The sequence below is a fragment of the Chiloscyllium punctatum genome, chromosome 37 (genome assembly GCF_047496795.1).
Source record: "Chiloscyllium punctatum isolate Juve2018m chromosome 37, sChiPun1.3, whole genome shotgun sequence".
NCBI classification, from domain to species: Eukaryota; Metazoa; Chordata; class Chondrichthyes; order Orectolobiformes; family Hemiscylliidae; genus Chiloscyllium; species Chiloscyllium punctatum.
This window is the reverse complement of record NC_092775.1, coordinates 7225439-7247163: the sequence shown is the minus strand read 5'-3', so window position 1 is coordinate 7247163 and position 21725 is coordinate 7225439. Positions and strand designations below refer to the sequence as shown.

The following is a 21725-nucleotide window of genomic DNA, read 5'->3' as shown; positions in this document are numbered from 1 at the left end:
CTAAATTGCCCGTAGTGTTAGGTAGATTAGTCAGGGGTAAATAGGGGGGTGGGTTTCTCTTTGGAGGGTCGGTGTGGACTTGTTGGGCCGAATGGCCTGTTTCCACACTGTAGGTAATCTAATCTAAATACAACTGTGTTCCTCAAGGAGCTAATGAGAAAATGAACAAAGTTCCAGATTGTAGTCATTCTTCTGAAGTGCTCAATGAATGTTTTAGTGACTGCCTTATATTTCTGGTTTCCTGTTTTTGAACTCCCTATATAGAACATAGAACATAGAACAATACAGCGCAGTACAGGCCCTTCGGCCCTCGATGTTGCGCCGATCAAAGCCCACCTAACCTACACTAACCCACTATCCTCCATATACCTATCCAATGCCCGCTTAAATACCCATAAAGAGGGAGAGTCCACTACTGCTACTGGCAGGGCATTCCATGATCTTACGACTCGCTGAGTGAAGAACCTACCCCTAACATCAGTCCTATATCTACCCCCCCTTAATTTAAAGCTATGCCCCCTTGTAATAGCTGACTCCATACGCGGAAAAAGGTTCTCACTGTCAACCCTATCTAACCCCCTAATCATCTTGTACACCTCTATCAAATCACCCCTAAACCTTCTTTTCTCCAAAGAAAACAACCCCAAGTGCCTCAGCCTTTCCTCATAGGATCTTCCTACCATACCAGGCAACATCCTGGTAAACCTCCTCTGCACCCGTTCCAGTGCCTCCACATCCTTCCTATAGTATGGCGACCAAAACTGCACACAATATTCCAGAAGCGGCCGCACCAGAGTCTTATACAACTGCAGCATGACCTCAGGACTCCGGAACTCAATTCCTCTACCAATAAAAGCCAGTACGCCATATGCCTTCTTCACTGCACTATTTACCTGGGTGGCAACTTTCAGAGATCTGTGTACATGGACACCAAGATCCCTCTGCTCTTCCACACTACCAAGTAGTCTACCATTAGCCCAGTAATCCATCTTTTTATTACTCTTACCAAAGTGAATCACTTCACACTTAGCTACATTGAACTCCATTTGCCACCTTTCTGCCCAGCTCTGCAGCTTCTCTATATCCCGCTGTAACCTGCCATATCCTTCCTCACTGTCTACAACTCCTCCGACTTTCGTATCATCCGCAAACTTGCTCACCCAACCTTCTAACCCTTCCTCCAGGTCATTTATAAAAATGACAAACAGCAATGGTCCCAAAACAGATCCTTGCGGAACACCACTAGTGACGGCACTCCAAGATGAATCTTTGCCATCAACTACTACCCTCTGTCTTCTTCCAGAGAGCCAATTCCTAATCCAAACCTCCAACTCACTTATGTGTAACAAATTCTTATAGAACCTTAAAGACCTTTATCAGGTGAACCCTCTAATGCACTGTGATCTGGGTAAGCTGCTGCTGTTGTACCTCCGTTGTCCTGGGAATCGCCTGCTTCCTGATCCAGACATGAGGGTTGATGCAATGAACCAACAGCGATCCTGAGAAAATAAAAGGTTCATGTTGAGGAGATTGACCTGAAACTCAGCAACTGAGCTCCGCTTGAATACATTCCAAGAATTTTCATCCAGTGACTTCCCTCTCTAACTGTCCCATTCTCACTTTCTTTGCCACGGGTCACCCAACTTACCAACCAGTCCCCACAGTTCCCATGGGCAATAGGAAAATGAACAGGTTTTTCAGTACCCAATAACGTACTTCTTTACTGCCATTCAAACAGCCTTTGGCCCCCATCACCGATTCCTTTAGAACTAACGAGCAGAAATGTTTAAAAAAAAATCAAGTAGCATACAATTCTTTTTCTTGTCTAGATTTTGTTTCATAGGTTTGGTTACCACAGTATCCTATTGAGTAATCTTCACTTCCTGGAGATTCCAGGGCAATCTTAGAGAGTTGGGATCAGTAATGAACAGACAGCTCCTAGGCTCTGAAAGAAATCTATAATCTTCTATTGTAACCATGGCAATGTGATGTCTCTCACTGCCGACCTTTGTCAACCTGAGACCTGGTCTAAACTTTCCTGGTTACAGGGGTGTTTCTATAGATTTGGAAGAATGGGGGGAGGGAACAGTGGTACAGCTGGATAGGAAGAAGCTTGGGATTCAAGTGTTCGTTCTGTTCGTGTTTATTAATGCTCTGTGTGTTGCTGGTCTTAATTACTGCAATCCTTCCTCAGTCTGCTCACATTTATCTGGAATAAGGAAATGTGAGGCATGAGAGGTCTTTAGACCTGCCAAACTCACTCCTTCCACAGACCAAGTGAACATTGCACAATCATCAGTGAACATTCCCACCTCTGACCTTTATGAAGGAGGGAATGTCACAGAGGAAGCAGAAGATGATTGGACCTCAGACACTACCCTGAGGAACTCCTGCAGGGATGCTTGATCGACAGCTGTAGTGATGTGACTGAAGGGCATATTTGGAACCCAAACTGTCTGTCTGTGACACAGAAATTGCTGTAGAAACTCAGCAGGTCTGGCAACAGGAGATAATATCAGTAAGCTGATTATTGCTATGCCATTGTTACTGTTGTTAACTGCTTCCATCACTTTGCTGGTGATTGAGAGTGCTCTAGTGAGGCAGTAAATGGCCAGACTGAATCCGATCTGCTTTTAGTGGCAAGACATGTCTGGTAGATGCTAGTGTTGTAATTGTACTGGAACAGCTTGTCTAGGGGCACTGATAGTTTGCGGGCTAAAGCCTTCAATAGTACGGCTGATTTTCAAACATTCATCAAAAATACTTTTTCAACTGTAAAGCACGTTATAGTTGTGAAGTATGCTTCACACATGCAAGTCCTTTCTTTCTTCTTTCTCTGTTTTTTGGGTTCTGAGGCCAATTATGTATCCCACACTACAGATGAAAATTTAAGGGAAAAGGATCGTGCTTTCACGCACAATCTTGCAGCTCCTGCTTCCAATTCCACAGTTAGATATACAACATATTTTGATGATTAAACTGCAAAACTCAAGTTAGCTAACTCACGCTCAGAAGTGATGAATAATTTCCCTGTAGTGTGGGCACACTAGCTCCTGATGTGATTGTTCATGCCATCTTCCGCGACCACTCCATCCCATTCCCACAATTCCCAACTCTCCCCTCACTCCCTCTCCAACACCCCCACCCTCTCTTGGGTCTCTTTGACCAGAGAAACCAGCATCCCTCTTAGAGGAGCAGAAGGTGTGCTCCAGATCTCCAAGCACATTGAGGAAATTCGTGTGGGATGTATTCCTGGAAATATAGAGGGCCCTGAAGGAGATGGCTTCATTGTGAATGCAAGGTAGTCTTTTCTTTTTGTGTTGGCTCCCCCAGGACATTCCATAGCTTCCGGAAGGCAAGGGAAGGAGGAAATGTTTAGTCACGATGCTGCAACTATCACCACTGTGGGTTCACTTTGATGGATTCCCTGGACTTATCATGCTGCCAATTTTGTATGAATTTATTGATTTAAAATATAAAAACAGGGGAATCAAAGATGGCAGTGATCCAGGAAAATCGCGTTGCAGAGCTCCACACTGCATCGCAAAAGATATGAAGTCCTAGCCCACCACACCCAGACCACCGTGATATCCCAGCTGTCTGGAAAGGTCGTGGAGTCCAGGAAACAGAGAGCAACTTACCTGAGTTTTCGCAGTCCAGGCATAGCAAAGAAGGGAGGAGGTACGTCCGAGGCCGGGCTCGCTGCCCAGGCTGCAGGATCCCCCCGGACCCAATTTCTTACCAGGCCCTGGTGTAGGAGCACATGATATCTCTTGAGATGTTGAGCAAGCAGATAGAGGAGAAGCTGGCCCCGATCTCTATCCTGCTGCAGAAGCATGAACAGCAGCTGGGAGACCTGGAGAGAAGGTCGGGTGAGGTACAACACAGAGTCACAGTGGTGGAAACCGATACTGGTTCCTCCAAGGATAGGATCCAGGCCCTAGAAACACAGGTCTGTAATTTGCTTGACCCCGTTGATGACATAGAGGTCAGAGGCAGGAGAAAAAATATTTGGATCGCCGGTCTGCTGGAGGGTAAGGAAGGTTAGTGGCCAATGGAATTTATTGAGGACTGGTTGCTGAAATTCCTTAACTTGGAGGCTGGAAGCTTAAAGTTTGAGAGGGCTCACTGGGTCACGGCGCGGAGGTCAGGTCTGGACCAATGTCCTCGTCCTATCTTGATGTGGTTTCATCACTATAAAGATAAGGAGAGAATCGTGGAAGCTTCCAGATTCCAGGGGAAGGATCTGAAGATCTAGTTTACGACGGCTCTAAGGTCATGTTCTTCCAGGACTACTTAGCGGTGGTGATCCAGAGAAGAAAATCCTATGACGGTGTCAAGAGAAGTCTGAGGGAGCTTGGGATCCAGTACTCTCTGAGGTATCCCACAGTGCTTCGGAACACCTTAAATGGATCTATACATCTCTGACACGTCGGAGAGGGCAAGAGACTTTGTGGACAAATTAACTTAATCTGAACAATTTAGTATGTACAAATACTAGTGTTGTTTGGACACATCTCTGTTTTTCTTTAAAGAAAAGCAAGTCTGGTCGCGGCTTTCTTTTCCTACTTTTTTTATTGGTAATAATCTGGTAATAATTTTATTGGTAATAATCTGGTCTAATCTATGGTCGGGGTGGTTGGGATGTGTACTTTCAATTTCTAAGTTAAGTTCTACCAAAAGATTGATGGGGTACTTACCCTTTTTTTTCAAAATTTCTTTATTCACATTGTTATTTCATGGTGTATTTTCTTTCTTTTCTGCTTGTGTTTGTGATGAGGCTCTAGCTAGAAGGAGGGAAAATGGTTGGGATGGCTAGATGCCTACTTACAGTTTATGCCTGGTTCAGGAATTTAAATGCCCTGGCTCCAGTATTAGCAGCAGGATGGAAAGTTGGGTCTGGAATGTGTAGATGCCCCCTTTGAGCAGGGGGTGAGTTCCCCTGTTCAGCACCACTGGCGCCTTATATGTTGGCTGTTTTTTTTTATTTTTGTTGTATATAGTCTTTGATAACTTTGTAGGTTTGTTAACTGTAGTGGGTTTAGTTTATGTAGCTTTTATGTTCGATGGATCTTGAGACACTAAGGCTCAGTGATTTGCAATTCGAGTTCCTCCTCTGGAATTTGAACTTGATTAAATGGTGTACCTGGAACATCAAGGGGAGTCACTCACCATAAAGAGGCAGAAGGTACTTTCGAGTCTTAGAAAGGAAAAGGTGCCTTTTGCTTTATTACAGGAGACACAGTTGGATAATAGGGAGCATTTGAAACTACAGCAGAATGGCTTTGATCGGGTTTACTTTTCATCGTTTAATACCAGAAGTAGGGGAGTGGCTACATTGGTTAGGAGGAATCTCCCATTTAAGTTACTAGAGTGTGTTAAAGGCACAGACGGGAAATTTGTAATCCTCCAAGCCCTGATAAAAGAGGAAGAATATGGTGTTTTAAATGTCTACTGCCCTCCGGCCCATCCCCTCAAATTTCTGGTAGATGTGTTCTCTAAATTGATCAGCCTTGAGTCCCAGCATATCATTGCAGGGAGAGATTTTAATTGTCTTATGGATCCCACGGTAGACAGGTTGCCCAAAAGTTGCCCGATACTCTCTGTACAAACTAAACAGTTAGTGGATCTATGTATGGAGTTAGAGTTGGTGGACATCTGGAGGCATCTCCACCCTACAGACAGCGATTTTATGTTTTTTTCCAATCCACACAGATGTCACACCAGGATTGATTTTTTCTGACCCAAGTGGCAACCCTAGATTTGGTGGCATCTTGTACAATTAATAATATTACCATCTCTGATCACGCTCCAGTGTACCTGTTGGTTAAGGACGTTCCATTGGGCCCGAGGCACTGGCGAATGGATCCCTTTATCCTTAAGGAAAATAAGTTTGTGGAGTACTTCTCTAAGGAATTTAGGGCATTCCTAGACATTAACTCAGGCTCGGTTAGTAGCTGTCTATTCTTTGTGAAACTGCCAAAGCCTATGCCAGGGGTTAGTTATTTCCTACTCTGCCACTAGGAAGTGGCAAAAGGGTGAGCATCATGTCTTCTTGAAGCACGGTTGAAGGCAGGCAGCCGAGAAGGCTTACTTGGACAAGCTACAGAGATTACACTGTCGTGGACTGCATTAAATTCTGTGCTAATGCAGACAGCAAAGAAGAAGCTTACTTACGCAAAACAAAGTTATATGAGCACGGTGACAAGCCGGGCGAGTATCTGGCATATTTCGCCAGGCAAAGGAGTGCCCCTCAAGCCATTACGTTGATCAGGGAAGGATCTCGGAACCCACCATGTGATTCCAAAAAGATTAATGTGGCATTTCAGAGATTTTACTCTGAATTATACCAATCTGAGGGTCATGAGGAGAGGCAGGCCAAGATGGAGTCCTTTTTCAAGGATCTGGAGCTCCTGGGTGTGACCCCCAAACATTTTCTCAATGCCCCCTTATCAGAGCAAGAGGTGCAGGAGGTGTGTAGCGGCTTCAGAGTGGAAAGGTGCCGGGTCCTGATGGACTTCCCAGCGAATTCTACAAGGAATTTATAAACATTTTGTCAGGCCCGATGCTCAATATGTTCAATGACTCGTACAGTCATGATTGTCTCCCGCCATCTCTAAGAGGCCAATATTTTGCTTATTCTTAAAAAAGGGAAGGTCCCGAAGGACTGTGCTTCTTACAGGCCCATTATACTCCTAAATGTGCACTTTAAAATTATCTCTAAGACTCTTGCATTAAGGCTGGAGACTGTGTTAAAGAGGACCAGACGGGCTTCATAAAGGGCCGCAGATCTTCCAATAACGTTAGGAGGCAGCTTAATGTAATTTAAGCAGGTCAACAACAGTCAATACAGGGACTGGTGATTTCTCTAGATGCAGAGAAGGCATTTGACCAAGTTGAGTGGCCATTTCTTTTTTATACTCTGGAGGGTTTGACTTGGGCGATGCTTTTATAACATGAGTAAAGGTTCTCTGCAGTGACCCTCTCACTGCGGTCATCACCAATGGGGTACAATCAAGCAATTTTAACACTTTTAGGGGCAGCCAGCAGGGCTGCCCCCTTTCACCATTGCTTTTTACATTGGTGATTGAACCATTGGCGGAGCCCATTCTTGGGATCCTAATATATCGGTTCCAGAAGTGGGGTCAAATTTACATAAGATTTTGTTGTACGCGGATGATGTCCTCACTTTTTCATCAAACCCCAGCAGCTTCGGTGTCTCACCTGATAGAATGCACCAGCTCATTTGGCACCTTTTTCCGGGTATAAGATTAATTTTGCAAAATCAGAGGCTACGCCTATGGGTGGTCTTCAGGGCGAGTCTTGATTCCCATTTAAGTGGTCACAGGGGGGTTTTACGTTTTTGGGCATTTTCATTACTCCCGTTCTTGATCAGTTGTTTAAAGCTAATTTTGTTCAATTATTCGACAAAATCAAACAAGACCTTCAAAGATGGGAAGCGCTTCCAGTCTCATGGTTAGGTCGGATAACGCTTATTAAAATGAATATTCTTCCCCATTTGTTGTACCTTATATGGATGGTCCCCTGATTTTTGATAAGCAAACTTTCAGGAGATGGAACAGTTGGTTTAGCTCTTTTATTTGGCATCATAAGCAGCCCCTTTTTAAATTAGTTAAATTGCAATTGCCTCACAGATTGGGGGGAGTGGATCTCCCAGATATTAAACCTATCAACTAAGCTCGCTTTTATCTTACATGAGTGATCGGGCTATTGAAGGGGACCCTCTTTCAATATGGTTAGATATCGAAACCTCTCAGGCAAGGTGACCCCTTACTAGCTTGCTGGTTTTGGACAAAATGAGGACAGTTAAGGAATAGTGCCATAACCAAATAGTTATCAATACTAGTAAAACATGGTGGGCAAGCTGGCAGAGGGAAGGCAATATTGGCAAAACATCTTTTTTTTTACACCTACAGTGGGTATGCTGGGTTTTCAACCAGGGATGATGGATTCAGGATTCAAACAGTGGGCAGCTAGGGGTGTGTCTTGCTTGGGTGATTTACTGGAGGGAGACACAATGATGTCCCTTGATCAAGCTATCTAACAGGGACCTCTTTTTTTTTCAAGTTAGGGATTTTATTTTAAAAAAGACTACACTTTTGACTGATCCCTATGAAGTGGGAGGTTGCCTGGAGCAGGGTAACACTAAGCACACGGATACACAAGATGGTCGCTGAGCCATAAGTTGGCCACTTGACACACAAGGTGGCCACCGGACCATAATATGGAGGGAGACAGCAAAGCAAATACAGCTACTGCCTGGGGCCACCAGAGTGCCAGTACAATGCACTCACAACCTAGTTGATTGATTAGTTTAAGGCGGGTGGGGAAGAGAATACACGAGTAGTGTATACTGCCCGCCAAAGTGTCTGGGTCTAGCCAACACCTTTTGATAGAAATGCTAACAGTCTGATACGGACTCAATAGAGTGCTAATAGCCAGGGCTGCAGTAATTGTCCTTCTCAGGAAGAGCGATTAGCGCCCATTACTACAGCAATTGACCTCCGCTCAGACATTGAAACTGCCAATGTCTGCACTGAAACTGACAATGACAACAAAGGGTCCGCTGGAACTGACAATGACTGCAACAAAACTATCAACAATTCTGCAATGTTTACAACAAATAAACTACAGTCGAGACAATAATCTTATCACTGACCTATTATATCACAAAATGTATAAAAGGATCTTGACATGTGCTCTGGGTTGAGAGAAGACTCAGAGCTGACCATTTGCTGTTGGTGTCTTTCTCTCCCCGAGCTCCGGTATTTCGTGGTACAATAAACTCTGTTGCTGAACCCGATTCTGACTCCGAGGTTGGTGATTTTCCTCACAACACCTACAAATCCGACACAGAGAGGAAGGTGCTAAGAGTACACTTTCTGTCAGCACTTTATACCATCAATTGGAGGATGGGGCATCCCCTCAGATGAGTTTGATCGACTGTGTAGGCTGTGGGAGAGAGAGCTGGGTGTTGAGGTCTCCTCAGCAATGGGAAGATATTTGGGAAAATGCAAGAAAGAGATCAATTTGCAATAGGACCCATGCTTTACAGTTGAAGCTTCTCCACAGGGTCCACTTGGCTCTGGATCATTTGTCAAAATTTAATCCAGGAGTATCTTCAACATGTCCCAAGTGTAAGGTTGGTTAGGGCACTCTTGCCCATTGTCTCTGGTCCTGTGGTAGGCTTCAAACATACTGGAGTGCTGTGACGGGTGCAAAGGAGGGGATTTTGAGTGGAAGGGTGGAGAAGGACCCAATCTCTCCTCTTCTTGGCTTGCCCAGTGTGTTCCCTGCAGATGCGCATAAGAAAACACTTTTCAACATCCTCACTTCCTGCGCAAGAAACGATATCTTGTTAGGTTGGGTATTCGTAAATCCTCCGGGCCTGTCGGGTTGGCGGAAGATTGTTATGGAGCATATCCCCTTGGATTTTCTCACAAGCATGGTACACCACAAAACTGAGAATTTCTATAAGACATAAGACATGGCAGTCCTTTTTGGAATACCTGGACACAGATTTATCTGCCACACTAATAAGAGCTTTTATATAGCTGTAACGATTGTACTTTACAAGTTCAATATCCAGAGGGGGTGAACTGCAAATGTATGAATAGGTGAAAATTAATGCTCTCGATATTTGAGAGTTAGTGTCTTGTTTGGTTGAGCTATAGAACATAGAACACAGCACAGAACAGGCCCTTCGGCCCATGATATTGTGCCAAACATTTGTCCTAGTTTAAGCACCCATCCATGCAGCTATCCAATTGCCGCTTAAAGGTCGCCAATGATTCTGACTCTGCCACTCCCACAGGCAGTGCATTCCATGCCCCACCATTCTCTGGGTAAAGAACCTACCCTTGACATCCCCCTATACCTTCCACCCTTCACCTTAAATTTATGTCCCCTTGTAACACTCTGTTGTACCCGGGGAAAAGTCTCTGACTGTCTACTCTATCTATTCCCCTGATCATCTGATCCCTCATCCTTTAGATTAGATTAGATTACTTACAGCGTGGAAACAGGCCCTTCAGCCCAACAAGTCCACACCGCCCCGCCGAAGCGCAACCCACCCATACCCCTTACCTAACGCTACGGACAATTTAGCATGGCCAATTCACCTGCCCTGCACATCTTTGGACTGTGGGAGGAAACCGGAGCACCCGGAGGAAACTCACGCAGACATGGGGAGAATGTGCAAACTCCACACAGTCAGTCGCCTGAGGCGGGAATTGAACCCGGGTCTCTGGCGCTGTGAGGCAGCAGTGCTAACCACTGTGCCACCGTGCCGCCCACATCCTTCACCGTTCCAATGAGAAAAGGCCTAGCACTCTCAACCTATCCTCGTACGACCTATACTCCATTCCAGGCAACATCCTGGTAAATCTCCTCTGTACACTCTCCAAAGCTTCCACATCTTTCCTAAAATGAGGCGACCAGAACTGCACACAGTACTCCAAATATGGCCTAACCAAGGTCCTGTACAGCTACAACATCACCTCACGACCCTTGAATTCAATCCCTCTGCTAATGAACGCTAATACACCATAGGCCTTCTTACAAGCTCTATCCACCTGAGTGGCAACTTTCAAAGATCTATGAACATAGACCCAAGATCCCTCTGCTCCTCCACCTTACTAAGAACCCGACCATTAACCCTGTATTCTGCATTCTTATTTGTCCTTCCAAAATGGACAACCTCACACTTGACACGGTTGAACTCCATCTGCCACTCCTCAGCCCAGCTCTGCATCATATCTAAGTCCCTTTGCAGCCGACAACAGCCCTTCTCACTATCCACAACTCCACCAATCTTCGTATCGTCTGCAAATTTACTGACCCACCCTTCGACTCCCTCTTCCAAGTCATTAATAAAAATTACAAACAGCAGAGGACCCAGAATTGATCCCTGCGAACTCCACTTGTAACTGGGCTCCAGGCTGAATATTTACCATCTACCACCACTCTCTGACTTCGACCGGTTAGCCAGTTCTCTATCCAATTGGCCAAACTTCCCACTATCCCATGCCTCCTGACTTTCCGCATAAGCCTACCATGGGGAACCTTATCAAATGCCTTACTAAAATCCACGTATGGGGGGGATCCAAGATGGCGGCGACCCAGCAAGTCTGAGTCTACAGTGTTCCTCCCAAGACTTGGGCAAAATGGATCACCCACCCCCACCAAATCATTTAAAATAGCTGTTTAATCTAATTAGTTGCTTAGTATTAAATTTAAACAATCTAATCTTCAGTAAAAATGACTAAAGGGAAGGGAGCCCGCAGGTCTCAGCAGGCAGGAACCCCTCCCCCACCCTCTCTAGCTGCAGCTGAGGCGTCCGCAGCCATCCTGGGGGATTTACCTACGATGGCGAGCCTCGTGGAAATAATCTCCAAACTTGGCGCGAAGATCGATGCTTTTATTGAAGAATCTCGAAGTCAATGGGACTCACTCTCGGCCACGTTGCAAAAGCACGACCGAGTCATCAAGGAAATCGAGCGCTGAGTCGGAGGGGTGGAGCTAAAGGCTGCGACCTCTGAAACTACAGCGCAATCGGCCGTGGATCGGGTCTGAACTCTTGAACAGCAAGTCCGGACCTTAGAGAATTATGTTGATGACCTTGATAATCGAGGTCATCGACAAAATATTCGTTTGCTGGGCCTTCCCGAACAGGAAGAGGAAGGCCAGCTTACAGCATTTCTCAAACAGTGGCTGCCACAGCTTTTAAATCTGGAGGCTGGGTCAGGCCAGGTAAGGGTGGAATGGGCCTACCGGGTTGCAATACGCGGGCCCAGCTCGAACCAGCGTCCCTGCCCGGTCCTGTTCCAGCTGCAGAGCTATAAGGAGAGGCAGATGCTCTTAGAAGTTTCCAGAAATCTTGGGAAAGATTCCCAAGCCATGATCTATAAAGGATCCAAGATCATGTTATTCCAGGACTTTTCCCCAGCTCTGGTCCGAAAGAGGAAGGCATTCGATGAGGCGAAGAAGTGTTTAAGGGACTTAAATATTCAGTACTCCTTCCGCTACCCAGCGACGCTATGCTTCAACCATGAAGGATCCGTTTATAACTTCGGATCGCCGGAAAAGGCTAAGGAATTTTGGACTCTCTTAGATAAATTGTAAGAGATAATGGATGTTGGTTTGCCTTCCCCCCCAATCCGGTTTATATCCCCTCCTTTTCTTTTTTTTCACCTTACTGTTTAATATTATCTTGGGGGGTGGGGAGAGGGATTTATTTATTTGTTCTCTATTTAACGATTTTCTCCCCCACCTTGGGTTTTTTTATTATCCTATATATATAAGCCGGGGGTCTAGCTAATGTTGGTGGGGGGAGGTGGTTACCTTATTCTATTTTACCTCTGTCTCTAGGAGCGTGGTTGTTTTCCCTTGTTATTTTGTATTATTATATTTAATTATTATTTGTTGAGGTTGTAATTTTATAGTTATATATGTTTATACATGGTATTAACATTACCAAATATATCCAGGTGTGGGTGGGGGGGGGGGGGGGGGTAGGGTGCTCACTGTTAACTTTAGCTTTGTAGTATATTTGAATTCTCCTCATCCTATTGAAGCGCCTGGGTCAAGGGTGTGGTACTGGTTGGGAGAGAATACGATGGACCTTTGGAAAGGAAGTGACACCCCCTGGGAACAAGGGGGAAAATCTTCATTTAAATACGTTTTTTTAAATATTTTGAAATAGTTTTTTATTATACTGTTGTGAGTGTATTAAAGAGCCTTTATTATTGTAAATTTTATATGCTCTATGCTCGGGATGTTCTGGATAGGGTTTTCCCTCCCGAGGGGTCTCAGATTTGCCCGGACAATTACGGTTGATCAGTCGGTTAAGTGGTGCACCTGGAATGTCAAGGGGAGTAATTCGCCAATCAGAAGGAAGAAAATATTAGCAAATCTAAAGAAAGAAAGGGTCGATATAGCGATAGGGTTAGGGTTAGGACTGGATAAAGACGACTTGAAATTACGACAGAGTGGATTTGATCAGGCCTTTTTTTCTTCCTTCAGCTCAAAAAAGTAGGGGAGTTGTTATTCTTATTCAGAAGAATTTCCTTTTCAAAATCCTAAATCATATAAAGGATGAATCTGGACGATATATTCTGATTAAAGCCCTTATAAATGGAGAGGAATATGGGATTTTAAATTTGTATTGGCCCCCGGCACACCCCTTTAAATTTATAACAGAAGCCTTCTCAAAATTGATGGCTCTCGGTGCTCGTCATACAATTATAGTGGGAGATTTTAATTGTATTATGGATCCAGAAACAGATAGGATTCCCAAGAGTACTGCAGGAGTATCTCCCAGATCTAGACAATTGGTGGATCTGAACAAAGAATTAGGACTAGAAGATATATGGAGATGCCTTCATCCACAGGGCAGAGATTTTTCTTTTTACTCCAATCCACAGAAATGTCATACCAGAATTGATATGTTTTTTGCCCCCTCGATTTTTAAAAATTCCATATCATCCTGTAAAATAGGTAGTTTAGCAATTTCCGACCACGCTGCTGTATATTTGGAAATCAAGGCGAGGAACAATGAGACATTCCCCTGTCATTGGCGTATGGATCCCTTCCTGATGAAAGATAGTAAATTTGTAAAGTACTTCTCTCAAGAATTTAAAACTTTTTTAGAAATTAATTCAGGTACGGCTAGCAACCCATCAATGATGTGGGAGACCATCAAAGCTTACGCGTGAGATTTGATCATCTCCTACTCAGCGACCCAGAAAAAATTAAAGGGAGAACAACAGCATCTGCTCGAAGCTCTCTTAAAAGCAGCTGAAACAGCATACACTGATAGACCTTCTATTATCAAATTACAAGGGATTATGGCACTTAGGACAGCTCTAAACACCACGCTTACCCAAACGGCTAAGAGGGAAATATTATTTGCAAAACAAAGGTTATATGAATTTGGCGATAAACCTGGTAGATTCTTAGCATTTCTTGCAAAGAGAAAAAAGGCCCCTCAAACTATCACGTCTATCAAGGAAAGTGCGGGTATTCTGACTCATGATCATAAAAAGATTAATGCAATCTTTAGAAAATTTTATTCTGATTTATATAAATCGCAGGATTGTGAAGACAGGACTAGGAGGATGCAATCATTGTTTAAAAATTTGACCTTTCCGGACCTAACTCCGGAACAGGTATCAATCCTAAATGCTCCTCTAACAGTCCAAGAAATACTTGACGCAATCAGGCAACTTCAGAGCGGTAAGACACCCGGCCCAGATGGCTTTCAAGCTGAATTCTATAATATTGGCTGGTCCACTTATGGACATATATAACTATTCGTACAGTCAGGGTTGTCTCCCGCCTTCGCTGAAAGAGGCAAATATCTCTCTTATCCTTAAAAAAGGAAAGGATCCAGAAGATTGTGCATCATACAGACCAATATCCTTGCTAAATGTAGATTTTTAAATCCTTTCTAAAACATTAGCATCGAGGCTCGAAAGGGTATTGCCACATATCATAAAGGAGGACCAGACAGGGTTTATTAAGGGCCGTAGATCATCCAATAATGTTAGAAGGGTTTTGAATATGATTCAAGCCTGCCATCAGAGAAAGATACCAAGTGTAGTAGTCTCATTAGACGCGGAAAAGGCATTCGACAGAGTTGAATGGTCATATTTGTTTCACACATTGGAAAGGTTTGGCGTTGGAAAGGTGTTTACCAAATGGGTCTGAACACTGTATAGCAATACCAAAGCAGTTGTGATTACCAATGGATTAAACTCGGATAGCTTCAGTGTGGATAGGGGATCCATCAGGGATGTCCTCTTTCGCCATGGCTATTTCCGCTAATAATCAAGTCACTAGCAGAAGCTATACGGGCTGATCCTAATATAACGGCCCCGAGGATTGGTAGAGGTAAACATAAAATTACCCTTTATGCAGATGATGTTCTTCTATTTCTCAGTATTCCTTTGATGTCTGTGCCTCGCTTAATCCAAGTTATTAATACATTTAGTGTATTCTCAGGCTATAAAATTAATTTCTCAAAATCGGAGGCTATGCCAATGGGTGGCCTTGCTATGATACCCCACTTGGTGGACTGATCCCATTTTCCCTTTCGGTGGTCCCTGGCATTTAGGCATTTTTATTATCCCAGTATTTGGCCAGTTATACAAGGCTAACTTTGTACATTTACTGGAAAGGATAAGACCATAAGACATAGGAGTGGAAGTAAAGGCAGGACGTCCAGTGATGGGGAGATCTTCCAATTTCCTGGCTAGGTAGAATAGCACTAATTAAAATGACTGTGCTGCCCCATCTCCTATACCCTATGAGAATGCTTCCGTGATGCTGCCGAGGCTGGCACTACATAAATTATATGGCTAGTTGGGTTCCTTTATCTGGAATCATAGACGGCCCCTCATTAAGCTGAAAAAGCTACAGCTTCCACAGGCAAGGGGCGGATCGGATTTCCCAAATTTTAGGAAATATCAGTTAAGTTCCCTATTAAGTTACATAGCCGATTGGGTCTCGTCTGACCCGCAATCAATCTGGCTGGATATCGAGGCTTCTCAAGTAAAATGCCCACTTATTAACCTTTTATTTTCAGACAAGAGGAAAATCATTACAGATCAATGTAAAAACCCTATAATACTAAACACAATTAAAGCTTGGAATATAATGCCGCAAAATGAGGGCAACTCACATAAAACATCCCCCTCTGCTCCGATAGTGGGAGCATGGGGATTTCAACCGGGGCTTACAGATGTCACTTTCAAACAAGATCCAAGGGTTTCTCATGTTTAGGGGATCTGTTTAAAGAAGGGGTCCTGATGTCTTTTGAACAGCTGCGTCAGAAATTTGGATTACCTAATGGTGATCTCTTTCGATACTTCCAAATTCGAGATTATATACAGAAGAAGACTACGTTATTAGATAGTCTTCATAAATCAGATAGAGAATGTAGAGTGCTATGGCCGATGGGGGTATCTTCCGTCAGTACTATTTATCATTTACTACATGATGAAGTATCGGGAGATATGGACAATCTGCTTAAAACATGGGATCAGGATTTGGGACTAGAAATCTCTATAGAAACGTGGAATGACATTTGGGAAAACGCCAGAAGAATCACCATCTGTAACAGAACTCAGGCTATCGAGCTGAAGATACTTCATAGGGCCCATATAGCACCGGATCGAGTGGCAAAATTTAAGGCAGGAGCATCTCCAATGTGTCCCAAATGTAAAATAGAGGTGGGCACTCTTGTACATTGCTTATAGACCTGTCATAAGATCCGTAGATATTGGACTAAAGTAGCAAGTGCTCTGACAGAAATCTTAGGACCGGAAATTAGAGTGGACCCTGTATCTCTCCTTTTGGGTGTTTCGAACTTACCCTCCCTGGATATGCACAGGACGAGATTATTTTCTATTCTCTCTTTCTGTGCAAGGAAAAATATTTTGGTAAACTGGGTGGCTGAGGGCCTCCCTGGACTTTCGAATTGGCATAGATTAATCATGGAATGTATTCCCCTTGACTTCCTTACAAATATGGTGCACAGAAAGACCGAATTATTCCATAAAATATGGCAGCCCTTCTTGAATTATATGAATACAGATATTTCGGCCATCCTAACAAGGGCTTTCATTTAATTTAATTGAGATTACGAACCTGGCTGGTCCAGGGCCCCTTGGGAGAGGAATCCCGCACGAATACGGGTTTTGTTACATTTGATGTTAACACATTCCGAGCATGTTTCTCACTACCCAATTTCTGTGTTATCCATTGGTTTTTTTCTTTCTCTTATTTGAATAATGTAAGAGACTTAAATATACACTCTGGTTAGTTGTAGGTTAGATTAGTAGTTAGTTGAGTTTTGTTTTTTTCTTTCATAGTATTTTTCTTTTGTTAAATTTTGGTTATTATTTATTTAAGATTTAATTGTATATCAATGTTTGTACTTGAGAGTTTTGTTTATTTTTGTAAACTTGTAAAAATGTTAAATTTCTAATAAAAATATCTATTAAAAAATCCATGTACATTACATCCACTGCTCTACCCTCATTATTACTATTTATTGGTTTGTTGTTCGTTATTATTTACTTAGTTATGTAGTTGGGGTTTTTTTATATATACATATTTATACATTAGTACATGAGGGTGGTTTCAGTTTAAAAACATTTTTGTTTGGTGTTGTTTCTTTGTATTGTTTTGAATTGTATTGTTTTGTATTTCTTGAATTTTTTAAAAAAAAATTTTCATTAAAAATATATAAATACAAAAGCAGGCTAGGTGCATCTTTGATTCTGTTTCACCATTCAATTAGGTCAAGGCTGACCTAAGTCCACCCTATTTCCCATCCTGCTCCCATATCTTTGATCCCTTACCCTCTCAAAATCTATCAATCTCAATCAATTGCCTTCAGTGCCCAGAACCTTTCAGGCAGGCATTCTCGTTGTGTGAAAAATGTGTTTCTAACTTTCTTCCACTGGGGTTTAACTCTGACGTGGCCCTGCATTTGGATTCCCCACGTAGCAAATAGTTTATTTTTATCTAACCTATTAAATCCCTTTTATTATTTCAAGCATCTCAATTTGACATGCCCCTGATGAGGTTTAAAAAAAAACATAGAGACAGTGTCATGAGATGTTCCAACAACAGCTATAACCAAGTCTAAAAGCATGTGTCCATTCCCTGGCAACTCATCAACTCTTGACATCTATCCCTTTGACCAAGCTTTTGGTCACTTGTGCATCTGAGACTTAATGTTAAAGCTTGTTTTGACAATGCTCCTGTGAAATATTTCTGAACATTTTATCATGTTGAAGTTGCTAAATTAATGCATTTATTGTAGAGCACCACACAACCTTCAAATATTTCTTGTGAATGAGACCAGAAAGGCATTGGTTAACAGTTATAGGAACCTGCCATTACAATAAAGGGTTTGACCGACTGGCCATAATCTGGACTGAGTAATAATAATGAGCTTAGCTCATATCTTGAGGGCAACATGCACTCGGCAACCAGCTGGTTGTCTATTATTTTGGATATGGTGGTGAACGGACTAAATTAGGCAGATTTTGAACCAGAGGTGTACCAATATCCTGGGGGGGAAATTTGCTCAGGCTATTGGCGTGGGTTTAAACTAATCCAGCAGGGGGATGGGAACCAAAATTGTAGTTCAACTATAGAAAAGGTTGAGAGTAGGGAGGTCCAAAATCAAGTTTCAGGGACGCAAGATTAGCACTGGAAAGCAAGAAATTGGTTTGAAGTGTGTCTACTTCAACACCAGCAGCATCCGGAATAAGGTGGGTGAACTTGGGTTGGTACCTGGGACTTTGATGTTATGGCCATTTCGGAGATATGGATAGAGCAGGGACAGGAATGGTTGTTGCAGGTTCCAGGATTTAGATGTTTCAGTAAGAACAGAGAAGATGGTAAAAGAAGGGGACGTGTGGCATTGTTGGTCAAGGACAGTATTACAGTTGCAGAAAGGATGTTTGGAGACTCGTCAACTAAGGTAGTATGGGCTGAGGTTAGAAACAGGAAAGGAGAGGTCACCCTATTGGGAGTTTTCTATAGGCCTCCAAATAGTTCCAGGGATGTAGAGGAAAGGATAGCAAAGATGATTTTCGATAGGAGTGAGAGAGACAGGGTAGTTGTCATGGGGGACTTCAACTTTCCAAATATTGACTGGGAACACTATAGTATGAGTACTATAGATGGGTCAGTTTTTGTCCAGTGTGTGCAGGACAGCTTCCTAACACAGTATGTAGACAGGCCAACAATGGGCTTTGGTACTGGGTAATGAGCCCGGCCAGGTGTTAGACTTGGAAGTAGGTGAAAACTTTAGTGATAGCGATCACAATTCTGTTATGTTTACTTGAGTGATAGAAAGGGATAGGTGTACTCCACTGGGCAAGAGTTACAGCTGGAGAAAAGGCAATTACGATGTGATTAGGCAAGATTTAGGAAGCATAGGATGGGGAAGGAAACTGCAGGGGATGGGCATATTAGAAATGTGGAGCTTATTCAAGGAAAAGCTCCTGAGTGTCCTAGATACGTATGTACCTGCCAGACAGGGAGGAAGCTGTAGAGCGCGGGAGCCGTGGTTTACGAAGGAAGTGGGATCTCTGGTCAAGAGGAAGAAGGTGGCTTATGTTAGGATGAGATGTGAAGGCTCAGTTAGGGCACTTGAGGTTTACAAGGTTGCCAGGAAACCGATTGATGTGGTGTATATGGATTTCAGCAAGGCGTTCGATAAGGTTCCCCACAGTAGGCTTTTGTACAAAATGCAGAGGAATGGGATTGTGGGAGATATAGCAGTTTGGATCAGTAATTGGCTTGCTGAAAGAAGACAGAGAGGGTGGTAGATGATGGGAAATGTTCATCCTGGAGTCCAGTTATGAGTGGTGTACTGCAAGGGTCGGTGTTGGGTCCACTGCTGTTCGTCATTTTTATAAACGACCTGGATGAGGGCATAGAAGGGTGGGTTAGTAAATTTGCAGATGACACTAAGGTCGGTGGAGTTGTGGATAGTGACGAAGGATGTTGTAGGTTACAGAGAGACATAGATAAGCTGCAGAGCTGGGCTGAGAGGTGGCAAATGGAGTTTAATGTGGACAAGTGTGAGGTGATTCACTTTGGTCGGAGTAACCAGAATGCGAAGTACTGGGCTAATGGTAAGATTCTTGGTAGTGTAGATGAGCAGAGAGATCTCGGTGTCCATGTACACAGATCCTTGAAAGTTGCCACCCAGATTGACAGGGTTGTTAAGAAGGCATACAGTGTTTTAGCTTTTATTAATAGAGGGATCGAGTTCTGGAACCATGAGGTTATGCTACAGCTGTACAAAACTCTGGTGTGGCCGCACTTGGAGTATTGTGTGCAGTTCTGGTCACCGCATTATAAGAAGGATGTGGAAGCTTTGGAAAGGGTACAGAGGAGATTTACTAGGATGTTGCCTGGTATGGAGGGAAGGTCTTACGAGGAAAGGCTGAGGGACTTGAGGCTGTTTTCGTTAGAGAGAAGAAGGTTGAGAAGTGACTTAATAGAGACATATAAGATAATCAGAGGGTTAGATAGGGTGGACAGGGAGAACCTTTTTCCAAGTTTGGTGACGGCGAGCACGAGGGAGCATAGCTTTAAATTGAGGGGTGATAGATATAGGACAGATGTCAGAGGTAGTTTCTTTACTCAGAGAGTAGTAAGGGTATGGAATGCTTTGCCTGCAATGGTAGTAGATTTGCCAACTTTAAGTACATTTAAGTCGTCATTGGACAAGCATATGGACGGAAATGGAATAGTATAGGTTAGATGGGCTTCAGATTGGTATGACAGGTCGGCACAACATCGAGGGCCGAAGGGCCTGTACTGCGCTGTAATGTTCTATGTTCTAGATTCCTCTTGAGGTGTATGCATATCCATCCACTGCAGTAAGGTCCCTCAGAGGAATTAAAGAGTCAGGAGATAGACAAATGCTGTTAGACGTGGTTCCAGCTACTGCACAAACATCTCATCCTTTGGACCCTTTACTTCAAAAGTGTTGTGTGCACTTTATCAATCTGTATCCCTCATGTCAATATTTCCCAACCCAAGGGACCCGAACCCTTCACCTGGGCCATTCCAAATGTTGGAATATGGACTTTCAGACTATGAAATAAGCAGATTTTTAAAACACGAACACATAACAGGCTTTATAAACAGCTTTCTTTTCATTAAGCAGCTAAATGTAGAAATATTGTGTTGTATGTGTTTGTTTCCCCTTTAAGAAGGTCAGGTGACCCAGAGGTGGGAGCTAGAAGGACAGTCTAGGACTGACTGTAGAGCTGAGAGCACACACAATGAAGTAGTCCCTGTTCAATCTTATCCTTCCTCTATTTCATCTGATTTATGGTTCTGGTGAGCTATAAACACAATAAATACATACCTTTATCACAACACACATCAAGGCCAGAAATCTATACATGCACATGTTGTAGATACAAACATCGAGTTGCACCCTTTGATTAAATTTAATCCTAACTGATGAAATAAACAAAAAGACAAAAGTAATAACAGCACTATGTGTACTTCAATGGTAGAATCAAACGTTCTGTGCCTAATGAAGACTGGATGAAGCCATTGGGGAAGGCAAGCAGGTACCTAAGAGAGATTTTGATTAAGCAGACAGGGACAATCTGTTTCTTCTGGAATGACAGCTGGTAACCAGCAATCACAAATCTCAAATAAATCACAAGGGAACCAGAAGGGGAGATGTGGATACATTTATTTTCCGTAGTGAGTCATTGCGATCTGAAATGTGTTGTCTGCACGGTGGAGACCGATTTAATAATAAATTTCAGAAGAATAATTAACTAAATACCTGAAAAGGGAAGGATTGCCTAGCTTCGGGGAAAGAATAGTCAGGGAGATGGGGATGTGGAATCAACTGGATGGCACTTTCAAAGTGCTGGCACAGATCAATGGCCTCCTTCTTTGCTGCATGATTTCATTTTGACCTAACTGACCTTCTCCACACAAGCAGAATCATGTCCTGCTAAATCTGTTGACTGTTCATGCGGTAAGAGAACATTCCAACATTACTTCACCTTACTGAGGCTCGGGTTCCTCTCCTACTTTTATTCCTTCTCAGCGGGCTGCTTCCCGGGAATCCATTCTTCTTAAGCGTTGTATTTTCCCTGGAATTCCATTTGAAAGCTGCAGCAGCAATACCTCCTGTGAAG

At 43.3% G+C, this 21725-nt stretch overlaps 1 protein-coding gene across 2 annotated transcripts in view; it reads right to left on the bottom strand.

The window, feature by feature from the left end:
• The window catches only part of LOC140462832 (syntaphilin-like), an 86718-nt gene that overhangs the window by 17610 nt on the left and 47383 nt on the right, over positions 1-21725 (bottom strand). For both annotated transcript variants that reach the window (XM_072556179.1, XM_072556180.1), the window contains exons 4-5: positions 21591-21717; positions 1429-1499 (exon numbers count right to left, since the gene is read on the bottom strand). In XM_072556179.1, coding sequence (XP_072412280.1) covers positions 1429-1469 — 41 coding nt within the window. In that variant the 5' untranslated portion in view covers positions 1470-1499; positions 21591-21717. The remainder of the gene's footprint in view (positions 1-1428; positions 1500-21590; positions 21718-21725) is intronic.